The sequence below is a fragment of the Nycticebus coucang genome, chromosome 8, assembly GCF_027406575.1.
Source record: "Nycticebus coucang isolate mNycCou1 chromosome 8, mNycCou1.pri, whole genome shotgun sequence".
Classification (NCBI taxonomy): Eukaryota; Metazoa; Chordata; class Mammalia; order Primates; family Lorisidae; genus Nycticebus; species Nycticebus coucang.
The window spans coordinates 83,638,278-83,657,551 of NC_069787.1; the positions used below are offsets into that span (position 1 = coordinate 83,638,278).

Genomic DNA, 19,274 nt, shown 5'->3' on the forward strand with positions numbered 1-19,274 from the left:
TTACAGGCTTGCTGAGATCTGACAGATGGAGACTTCAGGATGGTGACCCACTTCCCATGACTCTTCCTACCAGGAGACATCAGTGCTAATGGTAGCTTTCCAGGTAGTGGCAAGACTTCGGGGGAACTCCAAACTCTCCTTGACCTTGGCACACGTTCTAATGGGATCATAGTCTACACATGTCAACCTTCTTTTGTTTTTTTTTGAGACAGAACCTCAAGCTGTCGCCCTTGGTAGAGTGTCATGGCATCACAGCTCACAGCAACCTCTAACTCCTGGGCTTAAGCTATTCTCTTGCCTCAGCCTCCCAAGTAGCTGGGACTACAGGCACCCGCCACAACACCTGGCTATTTTTTGGTTGTAGTTGTCATTGTTGTTTGGCAGGCCCAGGCTGGATTGGAACCCGCCAGCCTTGGTGCATGTGGGTGGTATCTTAGCCGATTGAGCTACAGGTGCCGAACCAACCTACATTTAAAACATAATACCTGGTAAACATCCTTCAATGCCAATTAAACACAATCTACAGCACCATTTTTTTTCTCTTTTCTTTCTTTTCTAACATTTGTGGCATATTCCGCTGTACAGATGTGCCAAAACTAATTTAACAATTTCCCTGTGATAGGCTTTTTTTTTTTACCCTATTAAAAACATTGCCACAATAAATTTCTTTTTACATTTATGTTTTAAAACAACTTGCCTAATTCTTTTTTGAGAATGGATTTGTGGAAATGAAATTGTCTTGCCAATGGAGATTTTTAGAGCTCCTGACACATACTGCTAAATGATCCTCAGAGACAGGTTTTAACCAGTTCCATTAGCTGTATGTGAATAACTGCTTCCCTTCAGCTATGCTAATACTGGACAGTTTCCCACCTTTTCTAATCTACAGGGTATTGCTGTTTTATTGATTTATCATGTTTCTTCGATTTTTATATTTCTTCTTTGGTGAAATTGCCTGTCATACCCTTTGCTTATTCTATTAGAGTGTTTTCTTTTTTGGCATCATTTATAAATATACTTTATATATTAAGAGTTTTTACCCCTTTGTCTACTATATGTATTACCATGATTTTCCTGCTTTGCCACTTACCTTTATTGCATTTTTAAAATTAAAAATGATTTAAGAGTATATACTTTTGACATTACATGTCAAATCTATTAAGTGCAGAGGATAAATGTCTTAACACAGTAATTAAGAAAGTGAAGTGAAGCCTATGTTAACCAGTTTGATGTAAGCATTCCAAATTGTATATAAAATCAGCACATTGTACCCCATAAATGCATTAATGTGTACAGCTATGATTTAATAAAAACATTTCTAAAAAGAGTATATACTTTTAAGTATAGATAGGGCGCTATAATGAGTACTTTTCTACATACCACCAAACTCTGATGAATATTAACATTTTGCAATATTTATTTCAAATCCTGTTTTATTTTGCCTAACAAAAAAAATAATAGGAAAGACTTAGATAGCATTTGCTATATGCCAGGCACTGTTCTAGTGTTTTACATACATTAAATCATTTAATCTTCACAATATCCCTATGAAATATATAATGTTTATTATCTCCATTTTATAGATGGGAAAACTGAGACATAGAGAAGTTAAGCCACTGGCCCAAATGATGGCTTCCATCATCACAGACAAAACTGAAGCCATCCATTATACCCATCGATTCCAAGGTAATCACTACCCCAGATTTAATGTTGATCCTCCTACCCATTTTTAATATATATGTGTGTAATAACAACACACAGTATTTTTTAATTATTTTAAGCTTTATACAAATGGGCTATGTTTTAGGCATTTTCTTTCAAGTTCCTTTTATTCTTAACACCATGTTTATGAAATTTTCCATATTGACATTATTTATACATATTCATTATATTTGTGTACAGTATTTAATTTTATGAATATACCATAATTTATGTATCCATATTTTAAAAAGATGTTTAGATGTTTATGTTGATTCCAATATTCCCTGTGACTAATGATGCTGTAAAGAACTCTCTTTTACATGTTTCCTTATACAGATGTGTGAGGCTTTCTAAATAATATGTATATCTGAAATTGTTGAGCTGAAGGGTATGCACAACTGTGATTTACCAGATATGGTACAGTACTCCTCCAAAGTGGAGTACCAAACCCACACTCTTACAAACTGTGAGTTCCTACTGTTGTGTATCCTTGACTACATACAAGTTTATTTTTGATTCTCTTATGGGTGAGAAACGGTATTTCAATTGTGCTTTAATTTCCTTCCTTTGTGTTTCTCTGCATTTGTTTATAACCATCCAGATCTCCTTTTCTGTGATCTGCTTGCCATTTTCTTTGTCCTTTGTTGTGGTTATGTTTTTACCACTGGCTTGCGCCTCTTTTTCTTATAGATATGTAGGTGTTAATTCTGTCTAGATTTCACATCTTTCTATTAAGCAGTTTTCATAATATCAGTTTCTAGTTTGTGGTAGTGATTTCATTTAGTTTATAATATCCTGAGTTGTATAAATACCATAAATTTTAACATAGGTGAACTTAGCAATCTTTTCTTTCATAGTATAAACTTTTTGGATTGTTCAAGGCATTCCCAACTGCAAGATCTTAAAGCTTTTTCTCCTATTTTTATTCTATAAGCTTTTAAGTTTTGCTTTATCACACTTAGGTGTTAAACCCAATTCCCTTGCATCTAATTTATGACTATGATGTGAGGTAGGTATTTGAATTTAATACTTTCATATAATGACCATTTTCCCTAGCATCATGTATTGAATAATAAATCCATTTCCTACTGATTTATAACGCCATGTCTGTTATTTATCAGATCTCCAAATACATAGATTGTTCTATTTCTGGGGTTTCAATTCTGTAGTACTGATCCATTTTTCTATCTTAAAACCAATACTACACTGTTTTCAGCTTTATATCTCAATATATTTTAGTAAATTCTCTACCTTATTCCTTAATTTATCTTGATAGTCTTTACTTTTCCATATGAATTTTAGGATTACTTTGTCAAGTTCCATAAAAAAAAAAAGCATTGAAAAATTTCACTGGAATTACACCTAATTTATAGGTTAATTTGGGAAGAATTGTTATCTCTATGATATTCAGACTTTTAGTCATGAAAATGGCATATCTCTCCACTTAAGTCTTTTTTTTTTCTTAATTTGGCCGGGGCTGGGTTTGAACCCGCCACCTTCAGCATATGGGACCGGCGCCCTACCCGCTGAGCCACAGGTGCACTTAAGTCTTTTTTATGTTTTTCAGTAGTTTCATAATTTTTCACATGAAATTTATACATCTCTCCAGCTGTATTAATGTGTTATTTGATTTATAAATTGATATTTTACTCTCGATGGTTATATTTTTCATTTCTACAGATTTTATTTGGCTCTTTTTCAATATTGCCTTATTTTTATTTATTTTTTATTTTTTAATCTTGAACTCCTGGCTTTAAGTGATCCTCCTGCCTTGGCCTCCCAAAGTACTAGGTTTACAAGGCATGAGCCACCCTGCCCAGCTTATTTTCTTGTCTCTTGTTACCATGTTTTTACTTTATTATCTCTATCTAATATTTCTACTATGTGACATTTTAAGGGGTAAGTCTGATTATATGTGCACGCGCGTGTGTGTGTTCCGACTCTTGCTCATGGTGAAATATTTCCTTGTTTGTTTTGTAATTTGGAAAATTCAGCATGGCCTGGGTTAAAGGTATGCCCTTCTAGAGAGGTTTTATGTTTACCTCTTTTAGGGGCTCCAAGATATTATTCCAGAACCACTGTACAGTTTTCCTTTTTAGATATAGGCTCCATTACCACTTAGATATAAACCTGAATCCCAAGTCTGTATAAGGCCAAATCCACAGTTGCAAACTTCCAGGAGTTACTTTTGTTTTCTTTCCAGCCCTGGCTAAGACAAGGCTTCTTTATCATTTCCAAGTATCAATGTGTAAGTTTTTTGTGGTATGCCTTCTTACTAGATGTATGGTCATAGTCTTACGGGACTACTCAATGCCAGCCCTCACTCACACTGTCCCAAGACTGAGTATCTTGTCTCTATGTGCTCAGAAAACCCAAGCCTCCAGATTATACAAATCAGTAGCTCCCCCCACCCCCTCACCCAGGGCAACTACAGAACCATTTTACATGTTTACTGCTGAGGTGTTTTTAAGCCCCTCTTTGTTTCTGGCACTTGGGCATTCTGTTACAGTAGTTCTCCCTTATCCATGGGGAATACTTTCCAAGACCTTCAGTGGATGTCTGAAACCATGGAGAGCACCAAACTCTATATATATCATACTTTTCTCCTTACAGACATACCTATAATAAAGTTTGATTTATAAATTAGGCATGATAGAGATTAACAACTTCTCTTTGCTATGTTTATAGCTTCTCTTTGGCATATCTGAATTTCCAGCATCCCTGCTCTTACATTTTGGGGCCCTTTGTGTCCATAAACACTGTAATACCACGATAGTCAATCTGGTAACAGAGGTGGGTAGTAAGCGACTAATGGGTGGGTGGCATGTACAGTTTATATATGCTGACAAAAGGATAATTCACGTCCCTGGGTGGGATGGCGCAGGATGATATGAGATTTCATCATGATACTTGGAATGGCCTGCTACTTAAAACTTCCGAATTGTTTACTCTTAGAATTTTCCATTTAATATTTTTGGAACATGACTAATTGTAGGTAACTGAAACTATAGAAAGTAAAACTGCAGAGAAGGGGGACTATTGTACTTTCTCATGAGCTTAGGCATTTCAAAAGAATGTTTGCTATATTTGTGATGGTTTCAGAATAGACTTTTCTGGTTTTCTTGTCCATACTGTTTCTAGAAACAAAAGTTTCACTTGCCTTATACCTTTGTTTGTGATGGGCTAAAATGTCAAATCCATCAATCTCTTAATGAAATTTGTCTTTAAAGTCATGCTTTAGAGACATTTCCATACCAAGATTATTTGCCCATGATTACTTTTGTGATTTTGCTTAATTATACTTAAGCCACATAGAAAATGTTAAATGCAAGAAAATCAAAACTTACGTGCTAGCAATAAAACTATCCAAATAGCAAAACATAGCTGTAACCCAGCTACATTGCCTATGTTAATAATTAAACCACGAGTTTAACAAAGCTGCAATTCAACACCTGAAGGATCTGGTGAAGCCATCAGTACTCTTCACCATGCCTAGCTTGCTGTTTAGTCCAACCCAATATTCACAATCCAGTAAACCATAATCAACTGAAACACCACGTGAAGACCACTCAACATATCCAACAGTACCAGGAGACACCTACAGGCTGAGATATAGCTTCTCCTTTTGTTTGCATATAGAATAAGAAAAAAAGAGTAAAATTACAATAAACGGAATCAAATTAGTGGAAAAATTCGAATAGACATTGCAGAGAACATTCTAGAGTCCTGGGTCTGGAAAGAAACAAGAGAAAAAATCCTCACATCCCACAGTATGGGAGACCTTCCTGCCTGTGGAGGCCCCTTGTGCCCAAAGCCACAGTTGGCCTGAGACAGGGTTGGGTCTGCAATAACAGAGCTTAGAATGAGTGCCCAGAGGTTCTCCTCCTCCACCCAACCTCCATGATGATCCAGGAGCTCCTTTCTTAGGCCAGTGGGTTCTTGCCATCTCTGCCCTAGGATCCCCTAGAGAAGGACTGACTCCGTGTTTATCTGGACAGAGCCATATTGGCTCTGTCCCTAGAAATCAGAAGACAGTGACTACAAGCCCAGGTCTGCCCCTCTTGTGACCCCTTCTGCCTATGGGCCTCAGTTTCCCCATTCTGTATAGTCAAGAGGCAGGACTTGATTTGGTGTCAAGAAAAAAAGATCAGAATTAAAATCCAGCCATTCTGACTTCCAGGAACAGTCTCTTTAATAACACAACAATAATAGCACAGCTATCATTTATTTTGAGTGCTTATTGTTTATCAAACTCTGAGCCAAGCACATTATACACATTATCTTATTCAATCCTCATTAGCTTCCTATGAGGTTGATATTGTCATACTAATTTTGCATTTATTAAATTCAACAAATACTTATTGTGCTAATTCCCGAGACTAACTAATTTGCTTGAGGTCACATAGTAAGAGCTGAGTCAGAATTTGGATGTAGCTCTGCCTGATTTGTTCACTATACCCATCTCTGTATCCTTCCCTGCCATCCTCCCTCCTTCTATCCAACCATTCACCCATCCTTTCCCCCTTACCCTTCCAACAGCACTGATGCTCATTGTTGCAAGCTTTGGCCACTCTCCTCTTCCATTCTCCTCCTCCATCTACTAGTTGCAAAATACACTTCTCCATACACTAAAGTGAGTTTACCCCCAACTCACTTTTGTTTTCTAGCCTCTGGATATTTTCACAAACCTTTAACCCCAATCTCCAACTCCAAACCTACATCTCTCAGCTCCTTAGGTCACCCTGAGATTCCTTCCCTCCTCCGAGATGTCCTCAACGATGATCCCCACCCTCGAAAGATCCTTTTACATCCAGGATCTCCTCTCCCTTACCCATGAAGGCTAGGCCAGCTGGGTACAGCTGCAGATGGCCCTTACCAAGTTTCCGACCTGCAACATCGACTCGAATTCAGCTGTCATGTTGTAGTGTTCCAGTGCCATGAAGAGCGTGTTGAGCACGATGCACATGGTGATGGTGAGGTCAGCAAATGGGTCTGTGACCAGGAACTTCACTCTCTGCTTGATGGACAGCCACAGTGGACAGCACTCCCAGATCAGGTAGCGCTGGGCAAAGTGGTTCCAGCATGGTGGACACTTGCGGTGAGACTCCTCCAGTTCTGGGGGGACAGCCCATGACTAAGTTTTTTTTATTGACTGAGTCATATATATAAGGTAGTATTCCAGGAAATATTTATGACTTACTTGAAGATGACAGGGCTGCTACATTACAGTAGGACTGAATAAGGCCGGGGAGGCCAAGGGATTGTATAGCCTGTGTCCTGGATCAGTGTACATATGAAAAAATAGAGCCACAAAGGACAGGAGATAAAGATGTAGAGAAAACTGGGAATAGACAAGATAAATGTATGCTCACTTGTAACAACAGTCTCATGTGGATGTGAAGGCAGTCAGGGGGAGGACAGGCTGAAAATGGCGAGACAATAATTAGGACAGGTAAGTTCAGATATAAGGACACCCAGGAAAGAGCAAGTAGGAACAGATGTGGACATCTGGAACATGTCAGGACAGATGGGGTGATGCCTGGGACAGACCAGAAAAGATGAGGATACATCTGAGATGGGAAGGAATAAGATAGGTGCCAAGTTCAGACTTGAAGACATGTGAGGTTGTGTAGGGTAGGACCAGCTAGGACAGATGTGGGATGCCTGAAGTAGTCTGAGGTAGATAGAGGAATGGCTGAGAATTGGCTGGAACACGTATTGGTATGCTTAGGACAAAATAGTCCTAGACAGACATGCCTATGCTTGGGAAAGGACAGAATAAGACTGATAAGAGCCTGGGACAGACCAAGACAGATGTGCAAGTGTATGGAAGAAACACAGGAAAGAATAAACTAAAACAGATGAAAAGACAAAGAACAGACAGGGCTCACATAAAGCTACAAAGAACAGAAAGATCTAGGACAGATGTGGAGTTGTCCAAGGCAGGCCAAGACAGATAGGGAATGTCTGGTTCAGGCTGGGACAAAGGTGAGGGTGCCTAGAGCAGGAATAGGGAGTGTTTGGATGACCCAGGGGTGCTGACCTTCTAGTGCGCTGGTGAGTACACTGACTGCGCTGAGGGCCCGCTGCCGTGCTCCTGGTTCCTCGAAGCCGTCCATACATGGAACCTGGGGGGTCAGCATCTGGGGCCCACCTGGCTCCTCTGACGGTGTGGTCTGGGTGCAACCAGGAGATATGTGTCAGCCTGGGCATGGGGGACCTACCCCCAGCCTCTGACTCAGGCTGGGGAGGTCACAGGGGAACAGGATGAAGGTCTGGATGAGACACTGGATACTGGGCTTCTCTGTTACCAACCCTCCCCTCCCCAGTGAACGAGTCCCCCCACTGCTCCTGCCAACCATATCTCCTTCATTCTCTTTTCTTTTTCTACAACCTCTCCTCAGCAGTGATTCCTGAGTGTAGTCAGGAAACTAGATGTAGTCCTTCCTGAGCCAGATGCTGTCACATACATTATTAGTACATGCAAAAATAATCTGGGAGTCTTAATTGACCACAAGCTCCCCAGAGTCATGAGCATAAAGAAGCTGAAAAAAAACCCCAAAAAACCCAAGAACATGCTCTGAGATGACAATAATAGAAGCATGAAGCACAACGCTTAGATGTGGCTGGTGGGAGCCCATGTCTTCTAAGGACGCAGTTTGGCTGGATCTACCAAGAAAATTTTAAATTGGTCCTGCAATTCCTTGTCTAGTACACATAATCTAACTTCATAAGATTATAAGTACCTACTTCATATGTAACTATACACATGTACCAAGAATACACATAAATAGTGTTCATTGCTGCACTATTCCTAATACCATAAGTACAAAACAAAAAGTCAATAGAATATTAAAATCAATTATAGATACACTCCAACTCTGGACTCCGATATAGACAATAAAGAGAAGGAGGTGATTCTGTGTATGCTCTTGACGATAAGCAGTTAAATGAAAAACCTAGAAAAAGACCTGTAAGACACTGCAAATCATTATTTAGGAGCTGGGATTGTAGAGTGGGAAAAGAGAGGGAGAAGTCCCTTTTCACTGTGTGTACTTCTGTACTGCTGGATTTGTTTTCAATGCGTATGTGCCATTTTTATAAAGAACCAGACCTAAAAACAGAGTTGTAGGGTGCTGTAACAAAGGGAGGTGGCAGGTAGCATTCTCCAGGCTTACTCAGAGGTCCCTGTAGGACTAAAGAGGGCCCACAGAGCCTTCATGTTAGCAGGGACCTGCACAATGACCACAGCCCATGTGCTGAGCTGGGGCTGCTGAAGAAATCTGGCTGTTCAGCATGCAATAGCAAGGCCCTGTTATCTCTATAGGGCAAAGGGAAGATGGGCTACCCAGGGTGACAAAACCAGAACATGGGTGGGCACTAAATAAATCTGGGCATTGGTGGGACTGATCCAAAAGAGGACCAGGCACTCTTATATAGGCAAGTGACAAAGTAAATTTTCAACTGCACCCTGCCACCTCACTATCTGGATAAACTAAATGTGAGCTGCCATTAGCCTGATCCTTTTTTCCCTCTCCCATGTTGGTTTGACACCCACTATGTGCCTGACTGTGCTTTATTTTCCGACTAGAATGGGGCAGAAATGTCTCATTGGGGACCTAGCAGAGAAGGCATTCCCAGGGGGCTGCAGCCTGCTAATCTCTTTGACTTTTCAGATGTCTCCAACGTGGTTCACTAATCCCTTTAACTTTGCAAATGATCCTGTCTTGGCCTGTTAATCCCTTTAAGGTTACAAATGGGTCCCACAGAAGTGAGAATGGGTGAAGTCAGAGTTCCTGGTAATGAAGTGTTTGAACTTGGATTCCTCCTGACATGTGCAATACAATGAGATGATTTTCTCCCTAATGAGATTAGGAAATTCTATTAGCGCCCTGGCTGCTGACCTGATTCCATAAGGCTGAGGCGGACCTGCCTGGTTCTGGGTTCCTGGAAGCCAGACACGCTACCCTTTTGGTAGTAGACTGGGGCCTCCCCAGCTCCACCCAGAAGCTGTAGTCTGCCCTCCATGGGTACCCAGGTCCTTCCTCTTTGCACCCTGCTCCAGAGGACAGTCAAGGCCTTAGACATCCTATGTGTACACAGGAGTGTTTACTCCTTCCTACTCACTAAACTAATAATAAATCATAAAAACGACTTGAACATAAAAGGCAAATAAATAATGAATCATAATAAATCATAAAAATGACTTAAACATAAAAGGCAAATACTGGTATAGGCACCTGACCTGTTGTAACTCCTTTAGTCCTCACTGTAACCTGCTGACATGAGTTTTTTTTTTTTGAGACGGAGCCTCAAGCTGTCATCCTGGGTAGAGTGCTGTGGCATCACAGCTCACAGCAACCTCCAACTCCTGGGCTCAAGTGATTTTCCTGCCTCCACCTCCCAAGTAGCTGGGACCACAGGTGCCTGCTACAATGCCCGGCTATTTTTTGGTTGCAGCCATCATTATTGTTTGGCAAGCCTGGGCTGGATTCGAACCGCCAGCTCAGGTGTATTTGGCTGGCGCCTTAGCTGCTTGAGCCACAGGCACTGAACCTGACATGAGTATTAATTTCATTTACAGATGAGGAAACTGAGACAAAAAGAGTAATTAACCTGTACAATGTCCTACAGCTTAAGCAAGAATCTGAGCAGGCAGAAAAAAGGCCCTCCCTCTCAGGGGCCCTTCACCTTCCTAGTCAAGTCTCTGTTAGTCCTGTCTTCCTCAAAAATCTGCCCTTTTCCATCTCCCTGTAGGCATCTTTGCTTCTTCCTGGATGGGCTGCTCTGGGCACTCTGTTTGGGGGAGGGGTCAGCAAGGACACACGAATGCTGATTGAGTCATCATCAGTCTGTCAATGGATTGACTGAATCATCAAACCTCTGACTGGCCTTTCATGATTCGGCGAGTCCTTTCCCAGATAACTCCAGCCCTCACTCTTTCATTCCCTCTGTTCTAGCCACATTAACCTCATGATATTTCCTCCAACAGGCTAGGCATACTTGGTCCCAGGGCCTTTGCAGTGTTGTTCTCCATGCTTCCCCAACTGACAATAAAGATGACATGTTATGATGCTGTAACAACATGAACACTGCTTATGTATGTCTTGAGTGCTTTCCCTGTCTTAGCCCATGTGATACTTGCAATAATCCTGAGATGGGTTTTTTAACCCGTCTTAGAGATGAAAGATCTGAAGCACAGAGAAATAAAGTAACCTGCCCACAGTCATTCAGCTAGTAAGCTCTGAGCTGGGATTCAAACCCAGCATGTCTCTGGAGTCTGGGTGCTTGGCTCCTATCTTTGCTTCCTTCTGCTTTTTCTTTAAATGCCTCTAAAGAGTGAATAGGGTTCCTGCTCCTCTTCCCCACATCTCAGCCCCTGTTACTTGGGCTGATACTGAGTTACTAGTTTGGAAAGTTCTGAATGTTTCAAACTTGGTGTATAATTATTGCCCAGAACAACTTCAGAACCTCCTCACTACTGTGGCCCTTCTCTCAGGACCCCTTGGACTGTGTACCCATTATCCAGCAACTCTAAAGGGATTTTACCTGGCACAGCACAGGGCCTCTGTGACAATGGTCCTGTGCTACCATGGCTTCTCAGTGCCTGTACTTTACTAGTTATGAAGTATTTAACTATCCTTCATTATTGCCATCACATACCATGCATACATATACATAAACACATTTTTCTTTTTTGATTTCTATTGGTCTATGACCATTTAGCACCGGAGCTCATTGAGGGCAGAGATTTTTTTGTAGGTTTATTTACCCCATAGGCCAGTACACAATAGGTGCTCTATAAATAACTGATGAGTGGTTGTGGACCTAGCTTTGGCGACCAGTTTGGGAGACTAGATCTGCCCTTGTGCCTGCATCATGGGGCTGGCTCACCGTGTCTGGGGGGTGCTCCAGCATCATAGGGTGGAGGCGGAGGCTCCCTGGGGATATGGTCTCAGGGTCACCTGCCCCCAGCAAGGAGACCACCCCATTGCAGTCCACAGTGCTGTTCCTTTTGCCATTGAGGGCATGGCCGGGAGTTGAGGTCCCAGGACTGGGCTGTCCCTGGGCACTGGGCTGGCGCAGAGGCCAGGGCACCAGTAGTGAGGTGCGGTGGCTCTCACTCTCCCCTGCGGTACTGTTTTCATCATCTGCAAAGTCTGTCTCAGAACCCAGGTCTTGCCGGCGAAAGGTGAAAATGCTCCCTCGGCTGGATCGTGGCTTCACAGAAGTCCTGCTGAGCCCATGGGTGAGGCTGAGGCGATTCTGAGGGCATAGGGAGAGGGGACATGACCATGATAACGCCTCACATGCTCCCAGCTTATCTCCTGTGGCACTGGCCCCACAACTTCTTGGAGCATTGAGACTTTATGGTAGCCAACATAGGAACCAGGTGGGCCGAGCCTCGGTTATTTAGAAGGGGAATGTAGGGTTAGACATAATCCTGCATCTTCCAGGATCTCTACTCACCTCAAGTCTATGCCTTCGGTGCTTTCAGCCTGAAGCTTATCTGGGCCTGAGGGTAGGGTTAAGGCAGGGGAGAGGGAGGCAAGAAGGCTCCTGGTGTTGCAAACAAGCCTGGCCCAAGCAAGACCTGAGGCATTCAGCCATGCCCCTCACTCTTACGGGCATGCCCTTGGGCTCCAACCAATTGATACACAAGAGTTCTCTAGCTCCAGCCCCAATTCTGGGTGACTAGCCCCAGAATGGGGATATCCTAACACCTAACACCATCCTGCCCTTCTGCCCAGGGCTTCTCCATTCCAAGAACAGCCATGGGAAACAGGAAGGGCTGGGAGAGGGCCCAAGGCTGTTCTCCTTGGGGAGAAACCATGTAACTTAGCACAATGGGCTTCTGGTGCCAGATCTACCCCAGAAGGCCCAGAACCATGACTGGGAATTACCGAAGCTCTGGGACCATCTTCTGAGTCCAATTTTGGGAACCTGTCCTCCCCACACTCTTCTGTCCCAGAAGACATTCGTTTTCTCCTCTTGCTTCTTCTCTCATGGCCGGTTACTGGCGCCAAAGGGGACATCTCCAAGGAGCTACGTGACATGGTATCCACACTCCTGATAATGAGGGCCTGAAAAAGGGTAGAGGAAGGAACGTCTTGATCACTGAGACTTTGTGCAGCCTCAGGCTTATGCAGACAGGTAACTCTCAGTGACTTTGTCTTCCCCATCAATAAGTGGACTTGCACACTTATGCAAAAACGAGGGCATCATGGAGATTACCTCACACGGACCCTGAATGTTTTGAGAAAGATCAAGATCCAGGAAAGAAAAGAGAAGTAGCCAAAGTGGACAGCCCTTGGAAGAGGGAAATGTGTGGGACAGGTGAGAGAAGGGGGAGGATGAGTAGGGAATGTGGCAGAACTAGAGGACAACGGATCTTCCAGAAGGTTCAGCTGGCTAAAAGGATATTGAAGGAGGTGGCATGGGATAGTGAGAAGAACAATTTGATGCCCACAGTCTGACTTCTAATAGCTTTTTCTGTAATCAGCTTGCAGCATCCACCGTATGGGGGACTGTGGATGCCTTCACACTCAAGAGATGTGGAAATATAACTCCACAGACACTTCCCTGCAAGGTGATCCTGTGGGTAGCCAGTGCGGCATCACCGGTGCTTATTTTCTGACCTTGGCCCTTTCTCCCTACCTCACCAGATGACCTCTCTTGAGCAGAATAAGCTATGTCCAGAAATTCACGAGATTCTTTTTATCTAGTATGAACCATTTCACAGGGACCACCTTTACCCAGCATGCTCCATTTTTACCCAGCTAGCACCACCTTCACCTGGAAGACATGGTAACCATAGAGAACAAGTTTCTCCACATAACACCATACTCACAGGGCCCACCTTACCCAGCAGGCACCACTTTGACCTAGCAGACACCTCACTAACAGGCACTTTCTTTACCCAATAGGTTCCAAATTTTTACCAAGCACACACCACATTCATAGGAAACATTTCTACCCAGCATGCACTGTGCCTACAGGCACCAGTTCTACCCAGCATGGACTATGTCTACATGTATCAGCTTTAACCAGCATGCACTGTGCCTACAGGTACCAGCTTTAACTAGCATGCACTGCACCTACAGGCACTAGCTTTACCCAGCAGGCACTGTGTCTATAGGTGCCAGCTTTACCCAGCATGCACTGTGCCTACAGGTACCGGCTTTAACCAGCATGCACCATACCTACAGCGTGCACTGCACCTAAAGGCACCAGCTTTACTCAGTATGCATCATGCCTACAGGTACCCAAAATCAGGTGAGGGTTTGGTCTAGAAGGTCCTTGATGGTACTGCGTACTCACCTCATGTTCTTTCTTGAGCATCTCCATGGCTTCCTGGAAGCGCTTTTCCTTCTCCTCAGTCTCAGCAATAGTGGCTTGGTTTTGCTCCTCATAGGCCATGGCGACAACAGCCAGGATCAAGTTCACCAGGTAGAAGGATCCCAGGAAGATGACGAGCATAAAGAAGATCATGTAGATCTTCCCTGCGGACCTTAGGGTCTGAGGGAGCAAGGAGGAAGAAGTCATCCCCACTGGGGCCCCTTCTGGATTATGGCATTTCCAAGTCACCCAGTCTGGCTGTTCCAGGGGTTCAAACAGTCATAGCCTTAGGAGGGGGGCAGAGCACAACCCACTTCCAGAGGAAAGTGACCTACACACAGGCATGCAGTACCTCACCCATGGAAGGAGGCAGAATGTCTCACCCAACTGGGGGAAATGCTGTACCCACAGAGAGAGAATATTCCATCCTATAGGATGGAAGAGTTCACATAGTAGAGAGTGTCCTATATAAAAGGATTGGTCACCAGCAAAAAGAAAATTTCTTTGCTTATTAGACTTCTCCTTCAGATGCAAGAGTCCTTGTCCCCTATCCCGTCCACAACTTTTGCCAGGGAAGAGGCTGCTGGGGCCACTTCTGGCTAGTCATTTGTACAGCTTGGACCCTGAGCCCATACCTGGCATCCCTCTGCTGTCTTGGGAACCCACACACCTGCTGGTAGAGGCGCTCCCAGCAGTCCTGTGTCATCAGGCGGAAGAGTGCGAGGAAGGCCCAGGCAAAGGAATCAAAGCTGGTATAGCCATGGTCAGGGTTCTCGCCTGCCTTTAGGCACCGGTAGCCCTCAGGACATGCCCTGCGGCCAGACACACAGACTATTCCATGCTGTAAGGGTGCCTCTTGGCCTCTCATTGGGTCTGACTTATCTTCCTGTGCTACCCATCATATGCCTCCGGGCTCTGTGATTCTGAGCCTCATAAACCTAGTGCCACACCTGCCTCCATGACTTTGTTCTTGCCATGCCTCCCACCCAGAACACCATCTTCCTTCTTTCCCTACCTATCTGCATTCCACTGGGCTGAAATCAAGCTTCCTTCCACCCACATGATACACCATTCCCAGCCACTGTATGAGTTGCCTCTCCCCACAGACAGGAAGTGGCTCATGGCTCTTCCTGTCTACCCTATGGGGAGCTGAGTACAACACAGGCACACAGAGGCAGGGGGAGAAGTGAGGCTTGTTTGAGCTGAACAGGAGCAAAGCAAACTTGGCCATTAGCTCATTTGTACACAGGGCCCTAGCTCAGTGAGGCAGATCCACAGTTCATAAAGCTGGAAGTGGAGCCTCTCACCCAAAGAGAGGGTGCCGGGCTGGATTCATGTGTGTGTTGAGTTCTGAGTGTGTCTGTCACAGAGAGAGAGACTTGGTAAGTGTAAAGATGCAGCCAAAGGAATGTACCTTGCCAATGCCCAAAGGCCCTCCAGACACTCTTTAGCAACAGGAATAGGGCAGCAAACTTGGACTCTGGACCTTCTCACTCAGGTGTGAGACTATAACTCCATAGAGCAGTCCCCTAAAAGGTCAGCCTGTGTGCCCCTCCCACTCCCTGCCCCTGCCCTGTGTGCCAGGGCCTGGAAGCTGCTCCAGAAGACACATTCACACTTGAGGGACAGATAAGAGGAAGTGAAAACTAGAGTGGGAGGGAGCAGGCCTGGGCAGCTTCCAGAAGGGAATGGAACCAAGATTGGGCTGGTAGGGGCCATGTAGGGCCCAGTCTTAGTCCATCTTTGAAGCTATTAGCCATTCCTGCAGATCTGCCTCTGACCTTTCTTTACCAGCTATATCCTCTGTGCTGGGGTCAGTAGGGAAGCTGCTAGGTTCCTGGCAGATAAAAGAGACAAGGGAAGGCCTAATTGGGGTCAGGGACATAAAAAGAAAGCACAGTTAGCAGAGAAAGCACCAGGAGCCTTCCCTGGCTGGGGAAGGGGATCCTGGGTGGTAGCACCACATACCCAGCATCCGAGCTGTTCCCACACAGCAACACGTCAGAGGTGCCATTCTTGAGCAGGTAATTTTCTATAAGAGAAACATCAGATGGTGAGGGCCATGTGTGGCCCAGACTCCTGGGATTCCTGCCTTGCATCCAGGACTTGGGGAAGTAGAGACATCACTGACGGTCTTCCTTCCCATTCTCTGCCCCTGCTTTGATCTCTGCTCTCTGCCTGGCCAGGCCTGAGGCAACTTGAGGGTTCCTCCTACCTTCCTCCTGCTCTTCCACACATTCCAAAGACACAGGAAATTCTGGGCAGGGCCTCAGCTGTCCCCACAGGGAGGTTCTGCACCCTGCACCAGACCATTCAGGGGGCCAACCAGGGCCAAATGAGGCTCTGACCACTAGGTGAGGATCTGGGCAGAGTTCCAGCTTGGCCGCTGAGTCACTGTGTAGCTGTGACAGACCATTACCCAGCTCTGGATCACTTCTATAAAATGGTGGAAGTGATGCCTGCTGCAGTTTCCATGGCAACACCATGGTCTGTTCACAAGGGAGTGGAGCTGCACCAGGTGAGACACAGGACACCCAGCTTTATCCTCTCTTCTCTGGCCATCATCAGTCCCCATCACTAACCATTACATGCCTTCATCTTAGGCAGCAATTCTCAAAGCGTGGTCCTCGAACCAGCATTATTAGCATCCTCCGTGAACTGATTAGAAATGCAACTTCCCAAGTGCCACCTAGACATAGTGACTCAGAAACTCCAGGGGTGGGGCCCAACAGTCTGTGTTTTCTGGAACCCTCCAGGTGACTCTAGTGCACATGGGTGTTTTAGAACCAGGGCTATAGGGACACAGCTGAACCATAAGAAAATCTACTCATTGAGTTTCCACATTTCTTTTTCCAAAGTGGATTACTAGTGTATGAAGAGGCCCTGACTTCAGAATGGCTCTTGGGGTCCTTGTGGCCCAGAATCTGGCCTTGCACCGGTGTCCACCTTTAAAACAGACCAATTTTGCTAGTAAAGAGTGGTGATAGCTGCTCTCCCACAAGAATGGAAGTTTAAAACATGGGCAGTGAAACCATAAGCCAAGCTCCCATGACAACACAATCAGTGAGCTTGTTCAACCTTCTCACATGACTTTGAGGTGTGCATGGACGGAATTAAGAGTCCTGCCAAAGAACACAGACGTTGACTGGGAAACCCCCATGACAAACAGGTGGGTTCACTGTGAAGCCTCAGTGACTACCCCAGCTCCATGTCTACCCCTTCCCTAAGCTGACACTTCTCTGCAGGTAGGCCGGCTTCCTCACCATTCCTCCCACCACTCTAGGTTTAGTCTCATCTCCAAATGCTGCAGGTGCTATTCCCCTATCTCTTTTTCCATCTAACTCCATCCTTCCCATTCTTCAGGCATCACTTCCCCATCTAGCCCTGGAACTCAGGAGGCAGGCCTCAGCCTGCTACCCTCTAGGCTCTATCTCCAGGGACTATGTAGGTGTCGCCCAGACCTGGAGGCCTGCCTTCTGGTGAGACCTGAGTGGGAGATGCCCCACTCAGATGGTCTCACAGAGCCCCCACTAGTCACAGAGTGAGCCCATACCTGGATTGTTGAGGTAGTCATCCAGCGACTCCCAGACCAGGCCATCGGCCTCCACAGAGCCATTGGTGCCGTTGAGCGCCGTGAAGTTGCGCACACACTTGTGCCTTAGGTTGCCCATAAAGAGCTGCAGGCCAATGAGGGCAAAGACACTGAGGCAGAAGACTGTGAGGACCATCACATCAGCCAGCTTCTTCACAGACTGGATCAGGGCACCCACAATGGTCTTCAGGCCTTCAGGGTAGGGTGAGAACAAACTTGGGGTCACCCTTGGGCACTGTGCTCTATATTCCACTGTTGGGGGGCAAGCATAAGTGGGGGGAACTGGGTGTCCCTGGGGTGCTGAGTTGAAGTGAAGGGGGGCCAGAGTGGACAACTTTGAAGTGTGGACAGAGGGAGGCTTCTCTTGAATGTTTGAGCCCCAAGCTCCCCTTTTCTTAGCTGCAGATATTCTGTCCTGATTTCCATGGGCAGGAGTCCAGTTTCAGAGGGTGCCTGGTCCTCTTTGTACAAAGTGTTGTTTTCTTGAAGAAACACACTCAGAGCATGTCCCTCTGGGACTTGTCCAAGGTATGCCAGGCCCACCCCTTTCATGTATTCCATAGCAAAGGAGACTGAGGTCCGAGTGCATTCCATGGTAAAGGAGAGGTCTTAACATTGATCCTGAGATGGGGAGAAACACAGCATTTTTGGTAAGGGGTCCTCCTGCTCTGCTGCTGGGGCCAGCTCTCTGTGATGAAATAAGATTTTGATTGTTTGAAGGAAACTAGGAGACCTGGGGTCTAGGGTTCAGCTGGATATATATGTATGCCAGGGGTGTAGAGGGAAGGTCTGGTAGAGCCATGGTGAGTAATGTCCTAAGGGTCCTATTCTGGTTTAGGCCCCCTTTGGAGAAGGTTCAGGGTGGGGCATAGGTTGACCTACATTGCATCTTCCTGCTGCTCTGTCCCTTTGGGATCCTCCCCATCCATCCCATTCCTCAGAGCTGAGAGGCTGTGACCTGTTAGTTGCACAGCCCAGCTCCCAGCAGAAGCCAGCATCACACAGCAGAAAGACAGAAAAGCACAAGTAGACGCGACCAATCTGACCCTTAGCAACTGTCCTAGGACAAGTGCGAGCAGAGCAGGGGGAACAAGGGGGCACCTCTGCCAGTGCAGGGCCTGCCCCTCCTGCACCCTCACCCCCAAGTGGCCAGATCTCAGATTAAACTCATCCATCCATTGTCCAGCTGGTTAATGTGTTAGGCGCACTCGTGGCTGTGCCTTCTGCTGCCGAGCCTCCAGAGGCAGGGAGGCAGTGGGAAGCGAACACAGCAGGGAAAGAGGGCGGCTTCCCCATGGTGCTGCCAACGCCATCACCCACCAGGGGCTCTGAGGCACTCAGCACTCTCTATGGAAATCATCCTGGCAGATGTTGGCAACTGCCTGGGCAGTGGGCAGACCTCACAGGGATCTGGGCACAGAGTGGTGCTGCTGCTAGTGGGGTGGGATTCATAACCATTTCACAGTCCACAACTTACCTGAGACAGAGCTTCTAGTCCCCTTTGGTGGGCAGTGTATGGGTGGGTTCTGCCCAATGGGTCTAGAGACCCTACTCATATCTCTATGGGAACTAAGCTTAGGTGGTGGGTAGCAGCTCACTACCTAGGCTGGGTTCTGCCTCTGCTGACAGGCTAAAGTCTCTT

At 45.5% G+C, this 19,274-nt stretch overlaps 1 protein-coding gene across 3 annotated transcripts in view; it reads right to left on the reverse strand.

The window, feature by feature from the left end:
- SCN5A (sodium voltage-gated channel alpha subunit 5) overlaps positions 1-19,274 on the reverse strand; it is a 96,001-nt gene that overhangs the window by 39,223 nt on the left and 37,504 nt on the right. For all 3 annotated transcript variants that reach the window (XM_053600844.1, XM_053600842.1, XM_053600843.1), the window contains 8 exons: positions 17,594-17,824; positions 16,009-16,072; positions 14,711-14,852; positions 14,023-14,220; positions 12,606-12,785; positions 11,596-11,967; positions 7,745-7,877; positions 6,578-6,816 (listed from right to left, as the gene is read on the reverse strand). In XM_053600844.1, the coding sequence (XP_053456819.1) occupies positions 6,578-6,816; positions 7,745-7,877; positions 11,596-11,967; positions 12,606-12,785; positions 14,023-14,220; positions 14,711-14,852; positions 16,009-16,072; positions 17,594-17,824 (1,559 nt within the window). The remainder of the gene's footprint in view (positions 1-6,577; positions 6,817-7,744; positions 7,878-11,595; positions 11,968-12,605; positions 12,786-14,022; positions 14,221-14,710; positions 14,853-16,008; positions 16,073-17,593; positions 17,825-19,274) is intronic.